General features: G+C 35.9%; 1 protein-coding gene and 1 pseudogene across 1 annotated transcript in view; both read left to right on the top strand.

Moving 5' to 3' along the window:
* The window catches only part of NCAPG (non-SMC condensin I complex subunit G), a 47,046-nt gene that overhangs the window by 8,083 nt on the left and 14,162 nt on the right, over positions 1–24,801 (top strand). Inside the window, exons 5-14 of the mRNA XM_065877638.1 lie at positions 3,348–3,432; positions 4,424–4,616; positions 5,083–5,232; positions 9,251–9,391; positions 9,993–10,116; positions 11,315–11,404; positions 11,732–11,911; positions 14,790–14,900; positions 17,603–17,722; positions 23,754–23,981. Of these exons, the coding sequence (XP_065733710.1) occupies positions 3,348–3,432; positions 4,424–4,616; positions 5,083–5,232; positions 9,251–9,391; positions 9,993–10,116; positions 11,315–11,404; positions 11,732–11,911; positions 14,790–14,900; positions 17,603–17,722; positions 23,754–23,981 (1,422 nt within the window). The remainder of the gene's footprint in view (positions 1–3,347; positions 3,433–4,423; positions 4,617–5,082; positions 5,233–9,250; positions 9,392–9,992; positions 10,117–11,314; positions 11,405–11,731; positions 11,912–14,789; positions 14,901–17,602; positions 17,723–23,753; positions 23,982–24,801) is intronic.
* On the top strand, positions 8,672–8,772 carry LOC136124024 (U6 spliceosomal RNA; annotated as a pseudogene).

The following is a 24,801-nucleotide window of genomic DNA, read 5'->3' as shown; positions in this document are numbered from 1 at the left end:
GAGTACCTTTCTCCATCCCCTCACCTTCAGTCTGTATGTGTCCCTATGTCTGAAGTGGGTCTCTTGTAGACAGCATATATATGGGTCTTGTTTTTGTATCCATTCAGCCAGTCTGTGTCTTTTGGTGGGAGCATTTAATCCATTTACATTTGAGGTAATTATTGATATGTATGTTCCTATTCTCATTTTCTTAATTGTTTTGGGTTTGTTATTGTAGGTCTTTTCCTTCTCTTGTGTTTCTTGCCTAGAGAAGGTCCTTTAGCATTTGTTGTAAAGCTGGTTTGGTGGTGCTGAACTCTCTCAGCTTTTGCTTGTCTGTAAAGGTTTTAATTTCTCCATGAAATCTGAATGAGATCCTTGCTGGTTAGAGTAATCTTGGTTGTAGGTTTTTCTCTTTCATCCCTTTAAATATGTCTTGTCAGTCCCTCTGGCTTGCAGAATTTCTGCTGTAAGATCAGCTGTTAACCTTATGGGGATTCCCTTGTGTGTTATTTGTTGTTTTTCCCTTGCTGCTTTTAATATGTTTTCTTTGTATTTAATTTATGATAGTTTGATTAATATGTGTCTTGGCGTGTTTCTCCTTGGAGTTACCCTGTATGGGACTCTCTGTGCTTCCTGGACTTGACTATTTCCTTTCCCATATTAGGGAAGTTTTCAACTATAATCTCCCTCAAATATTTTCTCAGTCCCTTTCTTTTTCTCTTCTTCTTCTGGAACCCCTATAATTCGAATGTTGGTGCGTTTAGTGTTGTCCCAGAGGTCTCTGAGACTGTCCTCAGTTCTTTTCATTCTCTTTTCTTTATTCTGCTCTGCAGTAGTTATTTCCACTATTTTATCTTCCTGGCCACTTATCTGTTCTTCTGCCTCAGTTATTCTGCTATTGATCCCTTCTAGAGTACTTTTATTTTCATTTATTGTGTTGTTCATCGTTGCTTGTTTCATCTTTAGTTCTTCCAGGTCCTTGTTAAATGTTTCTTGCATTTTCTCTATTCTATTTCCTAGATTTTGGATCATCTTTACTATCATTATTCTGAATTCTTTTTCAGGTAGACTGCCTATTTCCTCTTCATTTGTTAGGTCTGGTGGGTTTTTATCTTGCTCCTTCATCTGCTGTGTGTTTTCTGTCTTCTCATTTTGCTTATCTTACTGTGTTTGGGGTCTCCTTTTTGCAGGCTGCAGGTTCATAGTTCCTGTTGTTTTTGGTGTCTGTCCCCAGTGGCTAAAGTTGGTTCAGTGGGTTGTGTAGGCTTCCTGGTGGAGGGGACTAGTGCCTGTGTTCTCGTGGATGAGGCTGAATCTTGTCTTTCTGGTGGGCAGGTCCATGTCTGGTGGTGTGTTTTGGGGTGTCTGTGGACTTATTATGATTTTAGGCAGCCTCTCTGCTAATGGGTGGGGTTGTGTTCCTGTCTTGCTAGTTGTTTGGCATAGGGTGTCCAGCACTGTAGCTTGCTGGTCTTTGAGTGAAGCTGAGTGTTGGTGTTGAGATGGAGATCCCTGGGAGATTTTTGCCGTTTGATATTACGTGGAGCTGGGAGGTCTCTTGTGGACCAGTGTCCTGAAGTTGGCTGTCCCACCTCAGAGGCACAGCACTGACTCCTGGCTGTAGCACCAAGAGCCTTTCATCCACACAGCTCAGAATAAAAGGGAGAAAAAGTAGAAAGAAAGAAAGAGGATAAAAGAAAATAAAATAAAGTAAGATGAAATAACATAAAACTATTAAAATAAAAAATAATTATTAAGAAAAAATATTTTTTAAAAAGGAAAAGAAAAACAAAAACAGACAGATAGAACCCTAGGATAAATTGTGAAAGCAAAGCTATACAGACAAAATGTCACACAGAAGCATACACATACACACTCACAAAAAGAGGAAAAGGGGAAAAAATAATAAATCTTGGTGTCAAAGGCCACCTCCTCAGTTTGGGATGATTCGTTGTCTATTCATGTATTCCACAGATGCAGGGTACATCAAGTTGATTGTGGAGATTTAATCCGCTGCTCCTGAGGGTGCTGGGAGAGATTTACCTTTCTCTTTGTTTGCACAGCTCTCGGGGCTCAGCTGTGGATTTGGCCCCGCCTCTCCGTGTAGGTCGCTGGAGGGCGTCTGTTCTTCGCTCAGACAGGACGGGGGTAAAGGAGCCGCTGATTCGGGGGCTCTGGCTTATCCAGGCCGGGGGGAGGGATCGGTGTGGAGTGTGGGGCGTGCCTGCGGCGGCAGAGGCTGGCATGACGTTGCACCAGCCTGAGGCGTGCCGTGCGTTCTCCTGGGGGAGTTGTCCCTGGATCACAGAACCCTGGCAGTGGCGGGCTGCACAGGCTCCCCCAGAAGGGAAGGGAGGGTTGTATAGTGACCTGTGCTTGCACACAGGCTTCTTGGTGGCGACAGCAGCAGCCGCCTTAGCGTCTCATGCCCATCTCCGGGGTCCGCGCTGTTAGCCGCGTTTCGTGCCCATCTCTGGAGCTCCTTTAAGCAGCATTCTTAATCCCCTCTCCCCGCGTACCAGGAAGCAAAGAGGGAAGAAAAAGTTTCTTGCCTCTTTGGCAGGTCCAGACTTTTCCCTGGACTCCCTTCTAGTTAGCCGTGGTGCACTAACCCCTGCAGGCTGCGTTCACGCCGCCAACCCCAGTCCTCTCCCTGCGCTCCGACCGAAGTCCGAGCCTCAGCTCCCAGCCCTGGCCCCAGCGGGTGAGCAGACAAGACTCTTGGGCTAGTGAGTGTCGGTGAACACTGATCCTCTGTGTGGGAATCTCTCCGCTTTGCCCTCCGCACCCCTGTTGTTGTGCTCTCCTCCGTGGCTCCGAAGTTTCCCCCTTCCGCCACCCGCCGTCTCCGCCCGCAAAGGGGCTTCCTAGTGTGTGGAAGCCTTTCCTCCTTCACAGCTGCCTCCCACTGATGCAGGTCCCGTCCCTATTCTTTTGTCTCTGTTTATTTTTTCTTTTGCTCTCCCCAGATACGTGGGGGAGTTTTTTGCCTTTTGGGAGGTCTGAGGTCGTCTGCCAGCGTTCAGTAGGTGTTCTGTAGGAGTTGTTCCACGTGTAGATGTATTTCTGATGTATCTGTGGGGAAGTAGGTGATCTCTGCGTCTTACTCTTCCACCATCTTCCCCTCCGTAATCCCTCTTAAAATACTTTTGAAAAATATTTGGCACATAATAATTCAATTGAGATTTTTATGGACGGAGAGTGTAGGTAATCTAGGTAGAATCTTATTGCATTAATGTGTTACCAGATACTAATTTTTTTGGAAATTCTGGATAATTTTCTTAGGTGAAGGAGATATTACTAGTTATAAAATAAATAAATTATATTGAGTTTAATGGCCATTTTTTTATTATCATCTCTTTAAGGTTTTAGCTGAAAAGGTTCACATGAGAGCTATGTCCATTGCTCAGAGAGTAATGCTCCTTCAACAAGGTCTTAATGACAGATCAGGTAAGTTAGATATCATTATAGACAAAACATTAGTAGATTTTGAGGTTAGATTTAAAAGGTTTAGGAGAGTGTCCTAAATTAGGTCAGGTAAGCCTATCATTCCCACAGCCTGTCAAAGTTTATCTACGTGTATTGTATAGAATACATTTTCTAGGGTTAAAGGTCTTGGTACTTAGAAGTAGCAGTTTGTTTTAATTTTTCTGTGTTTTATGTATGGAGAAACTAGAGCTTAAGGCTATAAAAATAACATCAGAAGTGGGCAGGATCTCTTTTTCACCCCTTTCGCTTATCCCTTTTGTGTATATCCTCCTATGAATGTGTTCTGTGTATCTGAAACAATTAGAAATGGTCAGACCAGTATAATTTTTCTAGTTTTTTTTCCCCCCCTTTTTCTCTTTGTTACAGCTGGAGAATCAACTTACAGCAATGATATGAAGAATGATATATTTTAAATTTCCAAACCCCATGAGAAGGTTAAAATGGCTTAATTTTGCTGTAGCCAGAAAACATGAGTTTGAAGGACTAATGACTAGGATGACTTTAAAAACTAAGAATAAGGTTTTTCAATCATATGCCTGTATGATTCACTACTGCACATATCAATCATGTAATAAATGGATGAAGTCAGGCAACAAGTAAAATAATAGGTATTATATATAGTCTAGACTAGTACCTGAAGCCCAGTGAACTCGGGGGAGAAGGAATGCAAAAATATTTTTGTAGGCTGTGGTAGTGGTTGTATATTTGGTTCTGACCTATTACGTTTTCATATGAAAGTGAGCATCACAGTGACTTTTCACTTTTTACAATATCATTGTACTTTTAAGTTTTTCTTTAGTATGCATTGTTTTGCCTCTGTCTGGTCCCATTTTTCTAGTAAATGTCGACTTAGTTAACATTGATCTGATAAGAGTTAATTAAAACAGACAAAATATAGGAAATGGAAGCTAGAGAGAGACTTTGTTCACCTGTGTTTCAAATGACTTAACAGATGCTGTGAAACAAGCAGTGCAGAAGCATCTTCTCCAAGGCTGGTTACGTTTCACTGAAGGAAGTATATTAGAGTTGCTTCATCGGTTAGATGTGGAAAATTCTTCTGAAGTGGCAGTCTCTGTTCTCAATGCCTTATTTTCAGTGACTCCTCTTAATGAACTCGCAGAAATCTGTAAAAATAATGATGGCAGGTATGTAAAGTATTCATTATTTGAAATATGATACTGATGAACCTCTGTAATTAAAATTAGTTCTCTTCCGCATTACTTAAGGTTGTATCAGTACTTTTTATCTACATGTCTTTTCTTTAGTCTGGTGGATGTCTTTTTTTCCTTTTTTTCCTCCTTGTGTTAGAACTCACTACTTTATCATAGACTACTTTAGCTGTGTTTTTTGTTTTGTTTTGTTACTTTGATTTTTGCATTAGCTTACCATGGAAAGTCCAACAGCGTGGATCCCTATTGTGTTTGCTCATTTGATTTTTTTTTTTTTTCTCTTTTGGTTTAAATATTTTCATTCTCTTTTGTGTGGATAAGTTAATGACTCTGCAGTCAAAAGGATGGTTGTTATAAATCAAGTCTGCTTATTCCCACTTTTCTACTCAGTTCAAATTTTTATTGGATATTAAGATATATTTTGTCTCCCTTTTAAATGAAGGAAATTGATTCCAGCAGATACATTAACTCCTGAAATTGCTTTGTATTGGCGTGTCCTTTGTGAATATTTGAGATCAAAAGGAGATGAAGGTGAAGAATTTTTAGAGCAGATTTTGCCAGAGCCTGTAGTATACGCTGAGTATTTACTGAGGTAAAATTGTTTTCTTTGGTTTGGGATGTACTTGTGTTGTACTTGTGTTGTTGTATGTATTAACTTCCCAGCCCCCTCCCTCAAAGCAATGCTTGATTGACAATAAGTTGAAAACCATTTTTTTGGACAGGCAAGGATAAATAGGTATACACATTGAGTCTTTTTAAAGAATATCCTGTGCTGGTCAGTATACTGAAAGACCAAAGTCAATATGTTTTGGGACATTTCCTTAAAACTGGTAAGATGTAATGATAAACATTTCTTCATAAAGTTGATGATGATGATGTGTTGCTCTTTGAAACTGGTTGGCAAACTTTTTCTAAGTGACAGACGGTAAATATTTTAGAGTCTGTGGACCATGCTGTCTGTCGCAACGACTCAGTTCTGCTGTGGTGCTGCAAGAGCAGCCACAGAAAATATGTAATGAATAAATGTGATTGTTTTCTGATCAATCTTTCATCAACTTTTATGGACACTAAGATTTGAATTTCATATAATTTTCACATGTATATATTTTTACACATATATTTACATATATATATATCATTTAAAGATGTAAAAATCTTAGCTTGCAGGCTGTACAAAAACAAGCAGCAGGCTCTATCTGGTGCATGGGCCATAGTTTTCCAACTGACAGGGTGGACCTCTGGCCAGTTTTAGTATTAATTAAAACTGTTACGGTTTGGCTTTTGTTTTTTAAAAAGTTTTTTCAAAATATCTTTTTCTTAAATTATTTGAATTACTCTAGTTTCTACCTAGTTCACTTTAAAATTATACAAGTAGGGTTTCCCTGGTGGTGCAGTGGTTGAGAGTCCGCCTGCCGATGCAGGGGACGTGGGTTCATGCCCTGGTCCGGGAAGATCCCACATGCTGCGGAGCGGCTGGGCCTGTGAGCCATGGCCGCTGAGCCTGCGCATCCGTAGCCTGTGCTCCGCAACAGGAGAGGCCACAACAGTGAGAGGCCCGCGTACCGCAAAATTATACAAGTAAAATTGTACAAGTAAAACATGAATGCATTTTTGTCAAAATTCAAATACAGAAGCATACAGAATAAAAATGTGGTATTTCCTCTTACTCCTAATTCCTCAATCCCATTAATCTCCTTAGAGTTAACATCTAAACAATTTGGGGTATACACTTTCAACCCTCTTTCTCTACATTCACATACACATATAGTAAGTGCATGGTTTTTAAAAATATAACACACTCTACATATTTTCGGTTTTTTTCAACTACTATCTGAGATCATTATATTGGTACATATCAGTACAAATCTATCGCAATCTTAATAACAGCCTATCACTCCATAGTGCAGTGGTAATGTTTAATTTACTTTTCTGTTGATGGACATTTAGGGTGTTTTCAGTTTTCACTGATGAAGGTGTTTTAAACTTTCTTTACATTTTTATGTATGTTTGGGATTTTGTAGGGTTGATTCCCAGAAGTGGAATTGCTGGGCCAAAGGTTATATATTTTTTCAATAGATATTGGTGTGTAGATTTTTTTTTTTTTTTTTTTTTGCGGTACGCGGGCCTCTCACTGTTGTGGCCTCTCCCGTGGCGGAGCACAGGCTCCGGACGCGCAGGCCCAGCGGCCATGGCTCACGGGCCCAGCCGCTCCGAGGCATGTGGGATCTTCCCGGACCGGGGCACGAACCCACGTCCCCTGCGTCGGCAGGCGGACTCTCAAACACTGCCCCACCAGGGAAGCCCCTGGTGTGTAGATTTTTAACGTCATGATTTTGATGCATTTTTTAAAAAGCTTTACATATAATATGGATTATGGGCCTGAATTCTCTTGGTGTAAAATATAGTGTCCTGCTTTCGTGTATAATGGCCCCACATATAAGTTAGGGAGCAAAGCTAAGAACGTATTTGAATTTTGTATGCAAAACATTGAATCCATAAATATCTTAAATGTGAGCCAATATGGAGACTTATAGCTTGAGCTCATAGTAACATGAAAAACGTGGGAATCTACTTAGAGTTTTAAGGGTAATTATTTCAGGCTTTAATATTTAACTGGAGTATTCATTATAATGCTGTTTGGGCCATGTTGAAATGTACCCAAAAGGAATGAATTTTGAGGCAATGCTTAATAATATATGTTTATATAAAAGTAATAAGTGCTCATAGAAGATTGAAAAAATATAAGAAAATATGAGGAAATGTTAAATATTATATTTAAATAACAGAGGGTGAGCATCTCAAAGACTGGTTCACAGATTGATTAATTCTTAGTTACTGAAAATTGACATGTAAAGAGCTTGGTTCTTCTAACTTTAAGAGGTCAGGGATTCTTATATTTCCTTTGTCACTTAATCTTTGAGTTTTGAAATAAGTTACTTGGATCAACTTGTTTTTTTCACATATAAAAAGGAAAACTTTAAAGATCATATTTAATTATTGAAAGAATACTTAAGAAATAGGATGATTTTCTTTTTGGAGCAGTGTCACTAGATAGGATTCGTTTTCTCAAGAACAGAAACAAAATTAAATGGAAAAATTGTTTCTTGATAATCTCAACTGTATTCTCAGACATTTTGTAGCAGGAAGAGTTAGTGACTCAGAATGCTGATACAAAATGATTTCCTGTTAATTGAGGTGTTCACATAAAGAGAGAAATCGGGGATGTTAAATGAGGCCTATCAAATTTGAGTAAGAAAAAGGGACACTACTAGAATTTTAAGAAAGCTACCTTAAATTCTTAGAGAGTTTAAAAAAAGACTTTCTTGATGGTCTCTTCATTATAATGACTACCTTTAAAAATGGTTGGAAAGAGACGATTTCATGGTAATTAAAATTGGTAGGTCGATTTTAAGTTGTATTTATGCAGTTCAGGATTTGTAATTATTAATGGAACAACTACTCTTTAGGTATTTTTAAAAATAAATTCAAAGTCTTGATACTATGCATTGTGCTAAAGCTGGGATGGAGAAGTAGGAGGGATTCAAAGGTGAGTGAAGGTTTCTTAGCTTGTCAGAAATCAGTAACTCTACTGATTTATTGATTTTGATAATTATCAGTTTTGTAGCTTTTGTTTAGTTTCCTGCTAGAATCCAAAGGGTGGCTGATGCCCTTGAAGGTCCTAATATCATTGCCAGAGATTTATGAGCTTTTATTTACTCTTGTCTGTCATTTTATGAGTCAGTTCATTTATCATTATTCTGCAGTGTTTATAACTTGATTTTTGTTGACAATTTAAAATGACATTTTTCATCAGGATTATCATTTCATATATTACTTCCAACCTAAAGGCACCTAGTTGTATAGGTTTAAACTCTTAATTCTACTTAAACTCTTAATTCTGTTTTTAAGTAGCTTTTTTTGTTCCACACAAAAAAGGAGACCTTCTGGTAGACTCTTGAATGTCATCTAGGTGAGGGCTGTAAAAGGCTTTAATTTGGGCAGTGATAGTAAAAATAAAAGGGTAGTTGATGGTGCTTGCTTAGTAGCACCTACACTAAAATAAGAACAATATAGAAATTAGTAGGGCCCCTAAGCAATGGTACTACAAATTCATGAAGCTATCTATATTTTTCTGATTTTTTTAAAAAGGTCATTGTATTCATGCATTACTTATGTAATTACTATTTCTACTACTATTCTTTTAAACAAAATAATGGTTAATTAAGGATGATGAGGGAAGACTAGCTCTTTCTGAATAATTGGATTTTGGAGATGGGATTTAGAACTTTATAATTGAGAATACTAGTGACATTGAAATAATTAGTTATTTTGAGAGATACAAATATGTACCTTTTGAAAATTTCCCATAGGAAATTTGAATCTTTATGAAAATATATTTTCCAAATTCTTTTGAATCAAGCCAGTAAGTTCACAGAAGTTCATGACAATAACACAGAAGTTACTCTGTAGATCTGGATTAGTATAACATGGTATAAATATCCATATATTTGGACTGATATGAGCAGAAAATGACCTGACGTAGTGGGAAGCTGTTTAATGTTTGATGTTTCTAAACAGATTCTACATCTTATTAATTGTGCTTGTTTTAGTTATATTCAGAGCATTCCGGTTGTTAATGAAGAACAGAGAGGTGATTTTTCTTATATTGGCGATTTGATGACAAAAGAGTTTATAGGTCAACAATTGATTCTAATTATCAAGTTTTTGGATACCAATGAAGAAGGAGGAAGGTACATTTAAATGTAAACCCTTGTTCTAATTTGCGCTTCTTATTTTATGTGTTGAAATATAGTCTTGTTACAGTATGATTAAATATATTTAACCTAGCTCCCTAAAGTGTTATATGAAGTGTTCTCTTTCTTCTTATATAATATATATGGAGTATGTAAGAGGAAATATATTCATATACTGTCTCTCTTTCTTTCTCCTAATTTCTCTCTCTATATATGAATATATGTATATATGGAAATATAAGTTTCTAATTCAGTTGCTTCAGAATAAATCAATAAAATTACAGGTTTTTGCTTAAAAATTTCTATTAGTATTACTAGTCCTCTCTAATAAATACAGTCTAAAAGATTTGATTCACTTATGGTATTTTGTCATTTCATCATGTTGATTTATGAAAGATTATAGGGCCATTTATAAATTTTTTTTCAGAACGTGAATTTTGGTCTAAAGTCTGTACATATATTTTTGTACCTATAGTGATAAATATAAAAAAGAAGACAAATTAAGTCTGTAGTTAAGTCTGCAGAATAGGTGAAATGTTAGAGATATAGTGTGTTTCTACTCTTGTACTGAAATTAAAATAGTTCTTTTTGAATGCAGGAAACGACTGCTGGCTATCTTACAGGAGATTCTTACTCTACCCACCACCCCAATATCCCTAATTTCTTTTCTTGTTGAGAGACTGCTCCACATGATTATAGATGATAATAAGAGAACACAGATTGTAAGTAATTTTCTTCATTCTTGATAGAAATAAAAGATTTTGGTTAATAACATTGAGGGTTGTCTTATTCTCTTTTCAGTACTTTTGGCTTTAATTGCTTTTGTTTTAGTTTTGTCTCTTTATCAAGTCTTTAAACTTCTTAAAACCAAATCTCTCTCACACACACATTTTAAAAAATATCTCCTTTCTTTTACCGTACCTATCATTGTGTTGAATCAGTTTGAAATGGAGCAGGTTAGGGAAGAGGTGACATATAGGCATTGGTTGCTAGAAGGTTTGAGGGCCGACTGAATTTATACATACCTGGGTTCAAATCCCTGTGGACGCTTTCTGGATTTGTGGCTTTGCCTGAGTTATTTAATTTAGAATTTTTACCTGTCTGCAAAATAAGAATAACAATGAAATTTATCTTTCATTGTTCAATGAAGCAATGTTCATAAAGTGCTTGGTAAATACAGAAATAAATATTATCTGTTATTTTACTATATTCAAGTGTTATTTTCTCTGGGGTAGCCCAAAAAGAGAGGCCTGTATCGTTGATTTTCATAAAATCGTATAGCCTTAGAGTTGCAAGTTAATTCAAAGGTTGTCTTTTCCACTCCTTCCTTATATAGATATACATAACATAAATTCTTTCTACAACATCCCCAGTTAGTGGTTATCCAGCACCTGCTTAAGGTACCTTCCTTTGGGATGCAGCTTTTTCCTGAATTGGCCAACTCCAATGCCTAGTGGCTCTCAAAGAAAAGTGTTTAATCTGCTGTCATTATTTATGCCTTGTATACCCAAAGGAAGAATAAAAGAGTATTCTAATTTTTTATATTCCACTTCCATTGGAGCTGAACAAGGGAGGGAGTTGAGGATTTTAGGCAGAAAATTTTAGTTTTATGGTGCTTAAGATTAGATGCTCTTTTCATTTTTTCTGTTTTAAAGCACTATATGAAAGAGAATTTATCTTCAGTGTCTATGTGCCTATTTACCTTCCCATAATCTTAAGAGTTTTTAGTCAAATGTATTGTTTGGTCATTTTTTTCCTAAAATTGTCTAGCAAATAGAATGTGTGCCATTTTTGCTTGTATATTTTGCTCTATTTTTCAAGAGATTGTGGATACAGTTTGGAGTTTTGTATAACAGTTAGATGTCTTTTTCTGATATATAACATATATTAAAGCATGTATTCTGAATTATAACTTATCAGGTTACAGAAATTATCTCAGAGATTCGGGCACCCATTGTTACTGTTGGTGTTAATAATGATCCAGCTGATGCAAGAAAGAAGGAACTCAAGGTAATGGTCTTCTAAATTAAAGAAATGCTTGAGTATACTGTAGTTGCGCAAGTCTTTTATTTCTTCTTGTACATTTTCAAAATTGCACAAAGTCAAATTATTGGTTAACTATTAAACTATATAAGAGTATCTAAAATGTTATCAGATTATGTCAGTCTGAAAGATTTGCCAATCTCTGTTTCAGGAAGACTACCACTTTTTCTGTATGTACCTGACTGCTTAACTTCTAGATGGTTGAAATGGTTTTAAATAATACTCTTCAGTTTGCTACAGATTTCACATTAATAGTTTTTGTTTGGTGTTTACACAATTTATATCTTTTCTTAGATGGCTGAAATAAAAGTTAAACTTATTGAGGCAAAAGCAGCTTTGGAAAATTGCATTAACTTACAGGATTTTAATCAAGCATCAGAATTAAAAGAAGAAATAAAAGCATTAGAAGATGCCAAAATAAACCTATTGAAAGAGACAGAGCAACTTGAAATTAAAGAAGTCCACATAGAGAAGGTATAGATACATTTTTCATATTAAATTTCAGCTACTGTTAATCATCTCAACTAAACCTTGTTTTCTTAACTCAGCTGCTGGAATATGTTCACTTAGGAGGGATTTTTTTTTTTTTTTTTTGCGGTACACGGGCCTCTCACCATTGTGGCCTTTCCCGTTGCGGAGCACAGGCTCCAGACGCGCAGGCTCAGCGGCCATGGCTCACGGGCCCAGCCACTCCGCGGCATGTGGGATCTTCCCAGACCGGGGCACGAACCCGTGTCCCCTGCATCGGCAGGACTTTCAACCGCTGCACCACCAGGGAAGCCCTAGGAGGGATTTTTTTTTTTTTGCAGTATGTGGGCCTCTCACTGTTGGGGCCTCTCCCATTGCGGAGCACAGGCTCCGGACGCACAGGCTCAGTGGCCATGGCTCATGGGCCCATCTGCTCCGCGGCATGTGGGATCTTCCTGGACCGGGGCATGAACCCGTGTCCCCTGCATCGGCAGGCGGACTCTCAACAACTGCGCCACCAGGGAAGCCCCCTAGGAGGGATTTTTAACAATACCATGAACTAATACAAAAATAATATTTTTCTGCCTGTTCCTTTCTATTTTGGACTTCGAAAGGCTTTAATGAACTTTAATTATTGTAGCTAAGACTTTATTTGATTTGCTCCCTTGTCATGCTAATCCCTAGAATCTGAAGTCTTTCTTCCTTGCCAAGGAAACCTGCCTTCCAGTGGTTTCCTTCTCTTTGTTTTGTTCTGTTTTGTTTGTCTTGAATGGTTTAGAAACGGAAAATGCATCTTTCTCTTATTTGTGGAAGACTCATGACCTTTCCACTGCTAGGAAAAGAATTTCTATAGTAACAGTGCCATTATACACATATTTTTTTAAAGTTTAATTACTCTTTTGTTTTTAGAAAAAGCTAAGTAACTGTTATTTTAAATGAAATACTGTATAAAATAGATAACTAATAAGAACCTGCTGTAAAGCACAGGGAACTCTACTCAATACTCTGTAATGGCCTATATGGGAAAAGAATCTTAAAAAAAAAAAAGAGTGGATATATGTATATGTAACTGATTCACTTTGCTGTACACCTGAAACTAACAACATTGTAAATCAATTATACTCCAATAAAAATTTTTTAAAAAAGAAATACTAAACTTATATATCTAATAACATTTAAAGCTTCGTTTCAGCAGTCTTTTTTAATTAACTTAGTTGTATTTGATACATGAATATTATTTTAATGTAAGGTAAAATGGTATCAATTACTATAATATTTGCTATTCACTTTAATTCAGGAGGTCTTTTAGGATCTTGCCTTTTGTAGTAAACATAATTTATTACTGTAGTTTTGGTTTGGGAAGTGCTGATTATTCTTATAAAGAGAATGCTGGATAGGGAAGAGTTTACTATACTGGAGAGTTTTGTAAGTTATGTCCTTGAGCTCTGCAGCCATAGATATCCCTGCTCTAACACCCTAGCTTCCCAATGGGTATGCCTGAATTTTATTTTCATAGCTAAGTAGCTTATTTCTTTTGTTTGACCAAGTCAATGGATCATTATAGGCTCTTAAATTTGAGGAGCAAATTTAAAGTGAAAAATGAAAATATAAACTGAAAAATGATATAAACTGCAGGTCTGAATTAGGAAAATTTCAACTAGGGTGATCTATCATGATTAATATTATCTGTTTAACTTTACTTGCTTTGACCATTTATCTGTTCATTTGTCCTACTTTAAGGGTTATAAATCTATTACAGTATAATTACAGTATAGTATAATAAATGCTATGTTCAGGTAAGTATAGGGGTTTTATGGAGAGGGTAGTATTGGCTTCCCCAAAAGGAATGTTTCAGCTTGAGATTTGAATAAAAATAGTATAAGCAAGTAGTTACAGGATCCTTTTTTTGTGGTATTCACAAGTATAAATTCATTTGATTCTCATTATGACCTAACGGAATTGGTACAATTATCCTTACTTTATAGAAGGCAAGTACTTGCCTGAAGTTATACGGATAGTAAATGGTAGAGGCAGGATTCAAACCCAGGCAAGTGGCTTTGATTGTGTTTTTAATGCACTCTGTGTCATCTCTCTCCTCAGTGAGTTGTTAAGGGAATGTTATAGGCAGATGGAATGACGTGTGTGAAGGCCTAGAAGTTAAAGAGTGCCTGTTGTGTTTAAAAACTTCAGGTCCACATGACTAAAGAATTGAGGCGGAGAGATAAGAGATAAATCTGGGGGGAAGAAATTAAGGGCCAATTCATGTAAGGCCTTGTCTAAACAATATTTTAAAAATTGTCCCTTACCCAAAGATCATGGTGAACCACTAAATATGAGATTTATGTCTTATAAAGATCACTGTTACTCAGGAAATGAATTGCAGGCAGGCATACTAGTTTGAAGACTGTTAACAGTAATGTAGGATTGAGATGAGTGCAGTCTGAACGAGATAATGATGGTGGATATGGAAAGAAGTGATGGATTTGAGAAGTATTTAAGAATTAGTAACAAGGAGAGGAGTGAGTCAAGAATGTATCCTAGGTCTTTTGGTTTGGACAGCTGGGTAGATGGCAGCGAAATTTATGGAGGTAGCACAGGAGGAGGAATTTGGGTAATGATTGGTTAGTTCCCTTTTGGCCATTTTGAGTTTGGGAAGCCTGTGGACCATACAAGAGGAAATGTCTTATGGCAGTTTTATATATGAATCTGAAACTTAGAAAATAGTTGAACCAGCTTATAAATGGTAAGTTTTGTGACTGGATAAGGTGCAGGGAGTGTGTATAGAGACAACATATCTTGGACAAAAAGCCTCGAGAAAGTAAACATTTAAGGGATGGGCAGAATATATTTTTACTAATGCTGAATATTTTGTGTTTCATTTTAGAATGATGCTGAAACACTACAGAAGTGTCTTATTTTGTGCTATGAACTGTTGAAACAGATGTGCACTTCAACAGGTATAGGTGCAACCATGAATGGCATCATTGAATCTTTGGTATGTTGGTGCACTTTGAGGCTTTATTTTAGCTCGCACCTTCATCATTTTATAAGTGATATGTTCCTTGGGGTTCAAAAGAATGAAAAGATGATTTTAAACATCTGATAAATATAAATGGTAAAAAAGAAAAAATAATACAGTGGCTGCTTCATATTGTGAGGAGTAGATTAAGATAATGCATGTAAATGACCTAGTATATAAGTTATAATTATTCCTTTAGAAAGTTTGAAAAAATTATTTTATGCTGGAAAGAGATGCAGAATATCTTCATTTTTTGAATAGTAAGGAAATGCTGAGGTACATAAGGAATATTTAAGTACCAGAATTTCGCTGTGTAGAGACTGAGAATATATATATATTAATATGTTATATTAGTTATATTAATATAATATATATTATAAATATATAATAATATATATAATATATATATTATATATATTATTATATATTTAAGGACTTTACTAAAGTAACCCTTCATAGGTAATCTCCATTTTACTGACCAGAGGGATAGAAATACCACAAGCCTTTAGAACCACATTGTCTGATAGAAATATAATGCAAACCACATGTAACTTTAAAATTTCTAGTAGCCACATTTAAAAATTAAAAAGAAATGTGAAATTAATTCTAATATACATTAATTTAAATATATTTTAATATATTTAACCCAGTATACCCCAAATATTATAATTTCATCATTTAATCAATATTTTATTGCGATATTTTACATTCTATTCTTCATACTAAGTCTTAAAGCACATCTCAATCTGGACTAGTCATATTTCAAGTGTTCAGTAGCCACATGTGGTTAATGGCGACAGTATTAGACATGCAGCTTTAGAGTATTCTTTTTAATAGTGCTACTTATCCAAAGCAAATTTTGAATGTATCCAACCTCTTCCAGGATTCTCCCCAAATTGTTTTTACTTGGGATTAGTGAAAAACAGCCAATGAATGTGATCTAAAATCTAGTTCCTTGGATTGTCATGAGTTTCTAAATGTAGTAAAGAAAACCAATTATTGTTTATAACAGTCCAGAGCTGATTAAAACTAGATCTGTTAAACCGTTAGAATTTAGTTTTATTTTTAACAAAGCAGATGTCTAGTGAAAAGTGATACTTTTAAAGTTCTGCTTGTATACTTTTTTTTTTTTTTTTTTTTTTTTGCGGTACGCGGGCCTCTCACTGTTGTGGCCTCTCCCGCTGCGGAGCACAGGCTCCGGACGCGCAGGCTCAGCGGCCGTGGCTCATGGGCCCAGCCGCTCCGCAGCATGTGGGATCTTCCCGGACCAGGGCACGAACCCGCATCCCCTGCATCGGCAGGCGGACTCTCAACCGCTGCGCCACCAGGGAAGCCCCTGCTTGTATACTTTATGTCTGGTTCTATTGCAAGAGAATGATAAATGATGGTATAATTAATTGCACAATTGAAGTAGTAGATATGAAGACTTATATATGTGGGGAAACACTATTGAGGGAAGAAAGAACACAAAATTGAATGGTCATAATGATTTTAAGTATATAAAAACAATCTGTCTAAAGATTGAAAGAGACTATAGAGGGATGTAAATGAGCAAGGTATTTAAATATAGGAGTTATAATATTTTAATGAAATTACTGTGCTTTAAATAAAAATCATATATTAAGTGAACAAATATTTATTGAACATCTATACACCCAGTGCTGGGGATACAGTGTACATGGTGTACAGAGCACATATAGACTGCCCTTTTTGGATCTTCCGGTCAAGTGAGGGGGGGCATCAATCAAATAAACAAGTGAAAGCTTATGCCATTGATAATTCTATGAAGAAGAGCTTTATGGTCATATGTGAATTTATGATAATGAGATTTCATCTGTTTATGGAAGGTGACCTTGAGGTGATGTTTGAGTAGACGTTAACTATGTGACAAAGAGGGAAGAATGATCTAGACCTACTCTCTTCAGTATGGTAGCCACCAGCCACATGTGGATACTAAAAACCTGTGGCTATTAAATCTAGTCCAAATATATATATATATTTATACATATTTATAAATGTAAAACTACATTGGGTTTCAAACACTTAGTACAGACAACAGAGATTATCTCAATTTTTTATAAACATGAAAAAAGCCACAGCTAAAAAACAAATCTCAATTTTTTAACATTGATTACATGATGTATTGATAATATTTTGTCTATGTTGAGTAAAATAAAATGTATTAAAATTAGTTTCATCTTTTTCTTTTCACTTTAATGTGGCTACTAAAAAAATTTTAAATGACATACTTGGCTTGCATTATATTTCTAGTGGACAGCACTGAATGGGAGGCATTGAAATCAGCTCAATTGAATAAACAGAGCAAGAGATAGCATGGTATAAGGTGATACTGGGAAAGACTACATAATGAGGTGTATCATATATTATGTTAAGGGGTTTTATCTTTTCTATGAGCATTGGGAAGCCATTGAGTCAGTTTTGGCAGGTGGAGGGAAGGTATCTCATGATCAGACTATATTTTGCTCTGACTGTATTCTTCTGTTTTACTGATTTAATATTTACCTTTTTTTAAACCAAAAGTTGACTTTTTTGGGTTAATAGACTACATGGAAATGAAGTAGGTCTGCGAAATCATACAGAAATTTGCATTTTTTAAAATATAGTATTGTAAATTTCTTATCCTAGTCAAAATTATTTTAATTTCTAATTCATTTTAGATTCTTCCTGGAATAATAAGTGTTCATCCTACAGTAAGAAATCTGGCTGTTTTGTGCTTGGGATGCTGTGGACTACAGAATCAGGATTTTGCAAGTAAACACTTTGTATTACTATTGCAGGTAGGATTTATCTTGTGATTAAAATCTTGATTATACTTCTTGAGATAAATACTCAATCTGTGGTGATTTTGCTAGTATTATTAAGTTTAATTGATTCCAGGGCTTGTTGATGATGATGATTATGGATGACTTTTAAGGGCTCAGTTTTTATGTTTTGATTTTTTTGTTATTAAAACTTTTTTTTTTTTTTTTTAACGGTACGCGGGCTTCTCACTGTTGTGGCCTCTCCCGTTGCGGAGCACAGGCTCCGGATGCGCAGGCTCAGAGGCCATGGCTCACGGGCCCAGCCGCTGCGCGGCATGTGGGATCTTCCCGGGCCAGGGCATGAACCCGTGTCCCCTGCATCGGCAGGTGGACTCTCAACCACTGCGCCACCAGGGAAGCCCCTATTAAAACTTTTTTGTAGAAGAAAGATGAAATGTCAATTATTTAAGGTATTTAAAAAATTAATCATATAGCAAACATTTATTGAGTGTATATTATATGCCCAGCATTATTATAGACTTTAGAAAACAATAAGATAGGTAATGAAAAACATAAAAGTTGCTGTCCTAATGGAGCTTACATTTTAGAAGAGGAAATACACAATGAAAAATAAACAATATGTAGTATGTCAGACGGAAAAAAATAAAGCAGAGAAGGGGAATGAGGACTGGAAATAGGGAAAGGGAGCAGTTTGGTTTAGAAAGACCTCACTAATAAGTCAGAATTTGGGCTGTTACCAGAGGGAAGTGAGAATGAACCTTGTAGATCTGGGTAAGAGGTTTCCAAAGAGAGGGAAGAGCAGGGGAAGGGGTCCATCAGTAGGACTTTGCTTCACATATTAAAGGAGCGGGAGCTCATATGGCTAGGCCAGATTGAGCAAAGAGGAGAATAGTAGGAGAAATGATTTGCAGGCAGCTGGTCATCCATGTCTTCTAGGGATTTCTAGTCTGTAAAGATGTAGCCTTCACAGTGAATGAGATGGGAAAGAATTGGTAGTTTTTATTTTCTTTGTTTTTTAAAAATTTATCTATTTATTTATTTGGTTGTGTCGGGTCTTAGTAGCGGCATGTGGGATCTTTTGTTGTGGCGTGGGCTCTTCATTGCAGCATGCAGCCTTCTCTCTAGTTGTGGTGTGAGGGCGTTGGAGCACACGGGCTCTCTAATTGTGGCCTGGGGGCTCTAGAACACAAGGGCTTAGTTGCCCCGCGGCATGTGGGATCTTAGTTCCCCAACCAGGGATCAAACCTGCATCCCCTGCATTGGAAGGTGGATTCTTAACCACTAGACCACCAGGGAAGTCCCAGAATTGGAAGATTTTGAGTAGGGGATTTTTATGCTGTGACTGGATATAGTGTTGGTTAAACCATGGGTTGGTTGGCAAACCTTTTTTCTAAAGGTCTAGAGAGTAAATATTGTAGACTTTGCAGGCCATATGGTCTCTCTCAACTACTGCTTTGCTGTGGTAGTATGAAAACATCCAAAGATGATACATAATTGAATAAGCGTAGTTGTAGATCAGTTAAACTTGTATTTATGGACACTGATGCTTAAATTTCTTATAATTTTAGCATATAATAATGAGATATTATTTTTTAACCATTGAAAAATGTACAATTATTCCTAACTTGGAGGCTGTATAAAAACAGGCAACAAACTGGCCCATGAGTCATAGTTTGCAGATCCCTTATAGTAACTATAGGGATACAGTATGGAAGGAAGGATACTCATAAGGAAGCTATTGCAATAATCCAGGAAAGAGGTGATGATGACCTGGACCAGTGTTGTGATTATTGGGGTCATGAGAAGTGATGGTAATTTAAGTTTGAAGACAATGTCTATAGAATTTGCTGATAAATTTGATGTGGTGTGTGAGAGAAAGAAGTGGAAGAAAACAGGATTTTGGCCAGAATAACTGGAAAGATGGAATTGCCCTTTCCTGTGATGGGGAAAACAGAATAACAGGTTTTACAGCAGATAGGTGAGGTAAGGAGTTCAGTTTTGGACATGGTAAGTTTGAAGTTTGAGGTACAAGTGGATATATTGAATAGGCATTTTTAAGTGGGTTTGGAGATAGGAGAGAGGCCCAGGCTGGGGAGAGGAATCTGGAAGTCTTTATTCTGTAATAGTATCCAATGCCTAGAAACTGGATGTTACCTGACAAATGAGTATAGTTGGAGAGGAGATCTCAACTTTATAGTTCCCTAGGCCTCAGGTAACATTTAAGGTAAGAGAGATGAAGAGGAACCAGTAAAGACCAAGGTGAAGTAGATAGGGGAGAGTGTGATGTCCTAGAAGGCAAGTGAAGATGGTATTTTAGAGAGGCCAGGGTGACCTGTCTAATGCTGGTGACAGGTTGATAAGGATTCATTGTTGACCACTTTTGGCAAGTAAGGAAGTGTTTGGTGACTTTCATGTGCCCTAGTTTATGCACAGGGCAAAGCCTATTGGAGTGGTCCAAAGAGAATTATGGGAGAGGAATTGGAGACAGCCAGTGTATACTACTCTTTCAAGATTTTATTTTGTTAGGAGTAATGGAGAAATGGAGTGGTAGCAAGAGAGGATATGGGGTAAAAAGAGTTTTTGGTTTGGTTTGAATTATTTTAGGATGGAGAAAATTACAGCCTGTTTGAATCCTAATGAGAATGACCCATTTGAAAGGAAAAAAACTGAATATAGGGAAGAGAGGGCAGTTGCTAGAGTGGTACTGAGTAGACAAGAGGGGATTAAGTCTAGTGTATCAGTAGAATGCATTTGACTTTTTAACTCCTTTGGACATCTGTTTTAACATTTTTGGGCCTAGCTTTATTTGGAAAATATACTTCCCTCCACCTCCCCATGTAAAAAGACAGTGTGATTCATGTAGCCTCTTGGTGTTGTCAAACGTAATGGGATAAAAAAGCTGCAAGGAATTTTAATGCAAATTGTTTGGCAACAGGTGAATGGGAGTGCTTTGCATGTTCAACTTGAAAATAACACATGACAACACGGATTATCATTTTTATGAAGATTATATTAAAAAACTCAACCAGTAGTTGAATTTTCCCCCAACATAAAATCCTTATCTTGAAGCATCCTTTAATGTTGCATATGACATTGCCAAGAAAAAGAAAACATACAATTAGGGAGAAATTGGGGAAGTCATGTGTTCTGGAAATGGTCAAACTGTTTGTGACTTGTATCAAAGGAAGAAAATTAAAACCATACTTTTGTCAAAAGGCAGTCCTCAGAAATTTCATTTTGTTGTAATTTCCTTTTTTGGAGTACTTGACATCTAATCAGTTCATTTAATGTGCAAGGATTAAGTTCCTGACAGTGCTTTGTTTATATTTATCATCCCATGCTTGTTATCAGAGAAAATTTTCTATTATTGTGAGATCCTTTTGGAAAGTTAGAATGTCAAGTATTATCTTTAAAATGGTGTACAGTTTCTTTTCAAAGAAACTGGAAGAAAAATCTTGGTACTTTGTCCAGATGAATCATTTATAGTGCTTGGCCATACATCTGGTTTTGCTCCAAGATGAATGAATGAATCTCCCTGTGTTATACAAAGTCATTACTATTTATATCAGCAGGTACTGGCATGAGTGATTCTGGTAGTAATTCTAAAGGGAGTCTTGTTTACTATTGTGAAATCTATTGGCTTTATAGGTGCCCAGGAAATAAAATACTACATTTTCAAAGAGGTTTTGCTAAGAAATTAAACCAGTAAGTTCTCTATTTCAATTTCCTGGTTTTCTAGAGGATGCGTCATTAAATGCTAGATTGACCCCTGGTCATTACTTTTTATTTAAGTGGAAGAAAAATCTTACTAGAAAATTTGATAGTGAAGGGTTCATTTATGTCTAGCTTATTAAGTATAGCACTTTTTACTCTACAAATGAGGTAAAATGTTCATTAAGATGCCCTATATACCATTATGAGTACTTATGAAAAATTGTATTGAGAAGTTGTTTTCAAGTAGAGGAGATTAGAGTTAGACAGCTATGTAAATTTTCTAGTACTGCAGCAAAAGAAATACCATAGAACTCTTTCCAAAGACACATAAATTCACTTGACTTTTAAAGATGAAATGTGGATTTTGATCCTTTTAATTTTTGCTGACATAACATCAATAATAAGTGTTTTGGTCATTTCAGACAAAAGAAATTAATACGAATTTAATGCTTACAAGTGTCCTGGAGCATTAGGAAGTTATTTAATACTAACTCATACCCCATTTGATGGAGCTATAGGAGCCTTGATACTGTTTACTCCTGTATAATTTTCTGTAGTGAAAAAGAATTGTCAAAATCAAGTTCATGTGAAAAATAAATGAATGTTTCTTATCAAGACCATTCCATAATTTTACCTTAATTTCAAATCAAAACAGTTAATAGCAGCCTTGTCATAGAATTAAAATTTTTAAAAATGAAAGTTTAGGGGCTTTCCTGGTGGCGCAGTGGTTGAGAGTCCGCCTGCCAATGCAGGGGACACGGGTTCGTGCCCCGGTCCGGGAAGATCCCACATGCTGCGAAGCGGTTAGGCCCGTGAGCCATGGCCGCTGAGCCTGTGCGTCTGGAGTCTGTGCTCCACAACAGGAGAGGCCACAACAGTGAGAGGCCCGGACACCGCAAAAAAAAAAAAAAATGTGAATGATACCAGATACAAATGCAGTAAAATAAATTGTGTGTGGAATTTTGCCTATATTTTGAATGTTATTCTGAGGTGGGCTCTTATTAGGTCCTCAAAGGGGTTCGCAATCAAAAGAATTTAACCACTGAGTAGATTCAATTATTTATCTTTATAAAGGTATTTTCAGAGCTATCATTGGAAGATTTTAGATAAAGGGAAAAGAGCAGTATTTTGGGGGAGTAAGAAATCAGTTTTTTTTTTAATCAAGTTTTAGTAATAGAAATTGACTTAATAAATATATCCACACTTGTTAGAAAGGCAGGAGAGGGAAATTATTTCATTTAGAAATCTTTCTTAAATAAATATCCCATATTGAGAGCTATTGCTAGCCAGTGAGGGACTGAGAAGGACAAGGAAAACCAAGATGCTGTTGAGAGTAGCATGTTTAGAATTTGTAGAGAATAGTCATGACAGTACGTTCTTATAAATAAGCATTTGGCTTTGGCAGATTTGCAAGTCTTGCCATAAGAAAATATGTAATAGATGTGTCTTGAAATTTCCTTCGAAGTTTTGTAATTTTGAGCCATTTTTCTCAATTCATTCATTTGACCAACTTGTGGGTGATTTTTCTTCATTCTGTGGGCTAAGCTGTATAGCCAAGTAGCTTATTAGTGACCAAAATTTAAGTGTATTAAAAAATATAGTAAATCTTTTCATAGTAGAAATATTCAGCTCTATTTTTTTCATGGCTTTGAAATTTGGTATGTAAGAATTTGGTTTTCTTAAGTCAGGATAGATTCATACAAGCCGCTGGGTTTTATGGATTCAGGATAGACTCATAGAAACTGCTGGGTTTTATGGATTCAGGATAGACTCATAGAAACTGCTGGGTTTTATGGTTCACTTCCTTTTATAAAGAAGTCTAGTTCAATGAAAACTGAATTCACTATTAATGAAATCTGAATTTATTGAGCTAATAAGAGAAAAATTTCTTTAATGAAACTTGATAACCTAGAAGAGTACTGATGTTCCAATGAATGCTTTTCATTGGTTAGAATGTAATGTTTTTATCTTGATAGATGGCCCCAAACAATTGCAATATATTGAACAGTTTTTCTAGATCTTAAAAAAATAATAAAATCATAGTTAAACATATACTTTTTTGTATATAAAAGGAACAAATAATATAATTCAGCTTGACTTTAGTTCAGGGATTTTTTTTGACTGAAGACAGAATTTTTCTGAAGGAAATATAAAAGTGTCATGGTATAAATAAAAAAAATAACTAAAATAAACTTTAAGTTTTAAAAAATATTTATATAGACTTGACACTGTTGTTGCAATTAGATTAGTAATAAGATCTATGTTAATTTTATGTAGCATAAACAATAAAAATATACCTAATTTGCTTTTGGTGGGGGATGTTTCGATTTAGGTTTTGCAAATTGATGATGTGACAATAAAAATAAGTGCTTTAAAGGCAATCTTTGACCAACTGATGGCATTTGGATTTCATCCATTTAAAACGAAAAAAATCAAAGCTATTCAAAATGAAGGTGCAGAAGTAAACACTAATGAAGAGCAAGAGTCAAAAGAATCTGAAGAAGAGGCTGATACAGCCAAGAATGTTCTAAAACTACTTTCTGATTTTTTAGATAGCGAGGTAAGGAATAATCATAGCCCTACTATTGTGAAATGTAATTGTCAGCATATATATGTTTATCCTCTTTGTATTTTTTAGGCTGAAGTTTAAACCTGGCTAACATTTTTTTTAAAATTTGCCTTTTGAATATTATAATTAAATTCTACTTTCACTTCTAATATATCTAATTTCTCACTATCAAATTACATTGTGTAGAGAATTGAAGTGTAAACAAAAATGAAATGACTATTGGGGGGTTATTTTTTCATCTTTTTTCTCTGTCTTTGTGATCTGTGACTTACAAGTTTCCCCCCCAAGGGTCTTAAGAAATAATTTAAAATAATCTTACATTGGGTGGGTGGAAGTTCTAAGATATGATATGGGATTAGATCTCTTTCCTTAGGGTACTCATGAACTACATTTTTATAGCATATGTAAACATTTAAATTATAAAATTTTTATATTTTTTTGTTGAGGTGAAATTGACATTACATTAACAATTTTAGAGTGAACAATTCATTGACATTTAGTACATTAAAAATATAGTGTAACCACTGCCTCTGATTTTTAAAACATTTTCATTATCCCAAAAGGAAACTACCCATTAAGCAGTTACTCCCTATTTCCCCTACCACCAGCCCCTAACAACTACCAATTTGCATTTTGTCTCTATGGATGTAACTCTTCTGGATATTTTCTATAAATGGAATCAGAAAATATGTGGCTTTGTGTCTGCTTTCTTTCACTTAGCTTGTTTTCAAGACTGTTGTGGCTTATATCACAAGCCTTCTTATGGCAGAATAATATTCCATTTTATGTATATACCAGAATTTGTTTAGCC

Source organism: Phocoena phocoena, chromosome 5 (assembly GCF_963924675.1).
Source record: "Phocoena phocoena chromosome 5, mPhoPho1.1, whole genome shotgun sequence".
Taxonomy (NCBI): Eukaryota; Metazoa; Chordata; class Mammalia; order Artiodactyla; family Phocoenidae; genus Phocoena; species Phocoena phocoena.
This window is presented reverse-complemented; position numbering and strand designations above follow the sequence as displayed.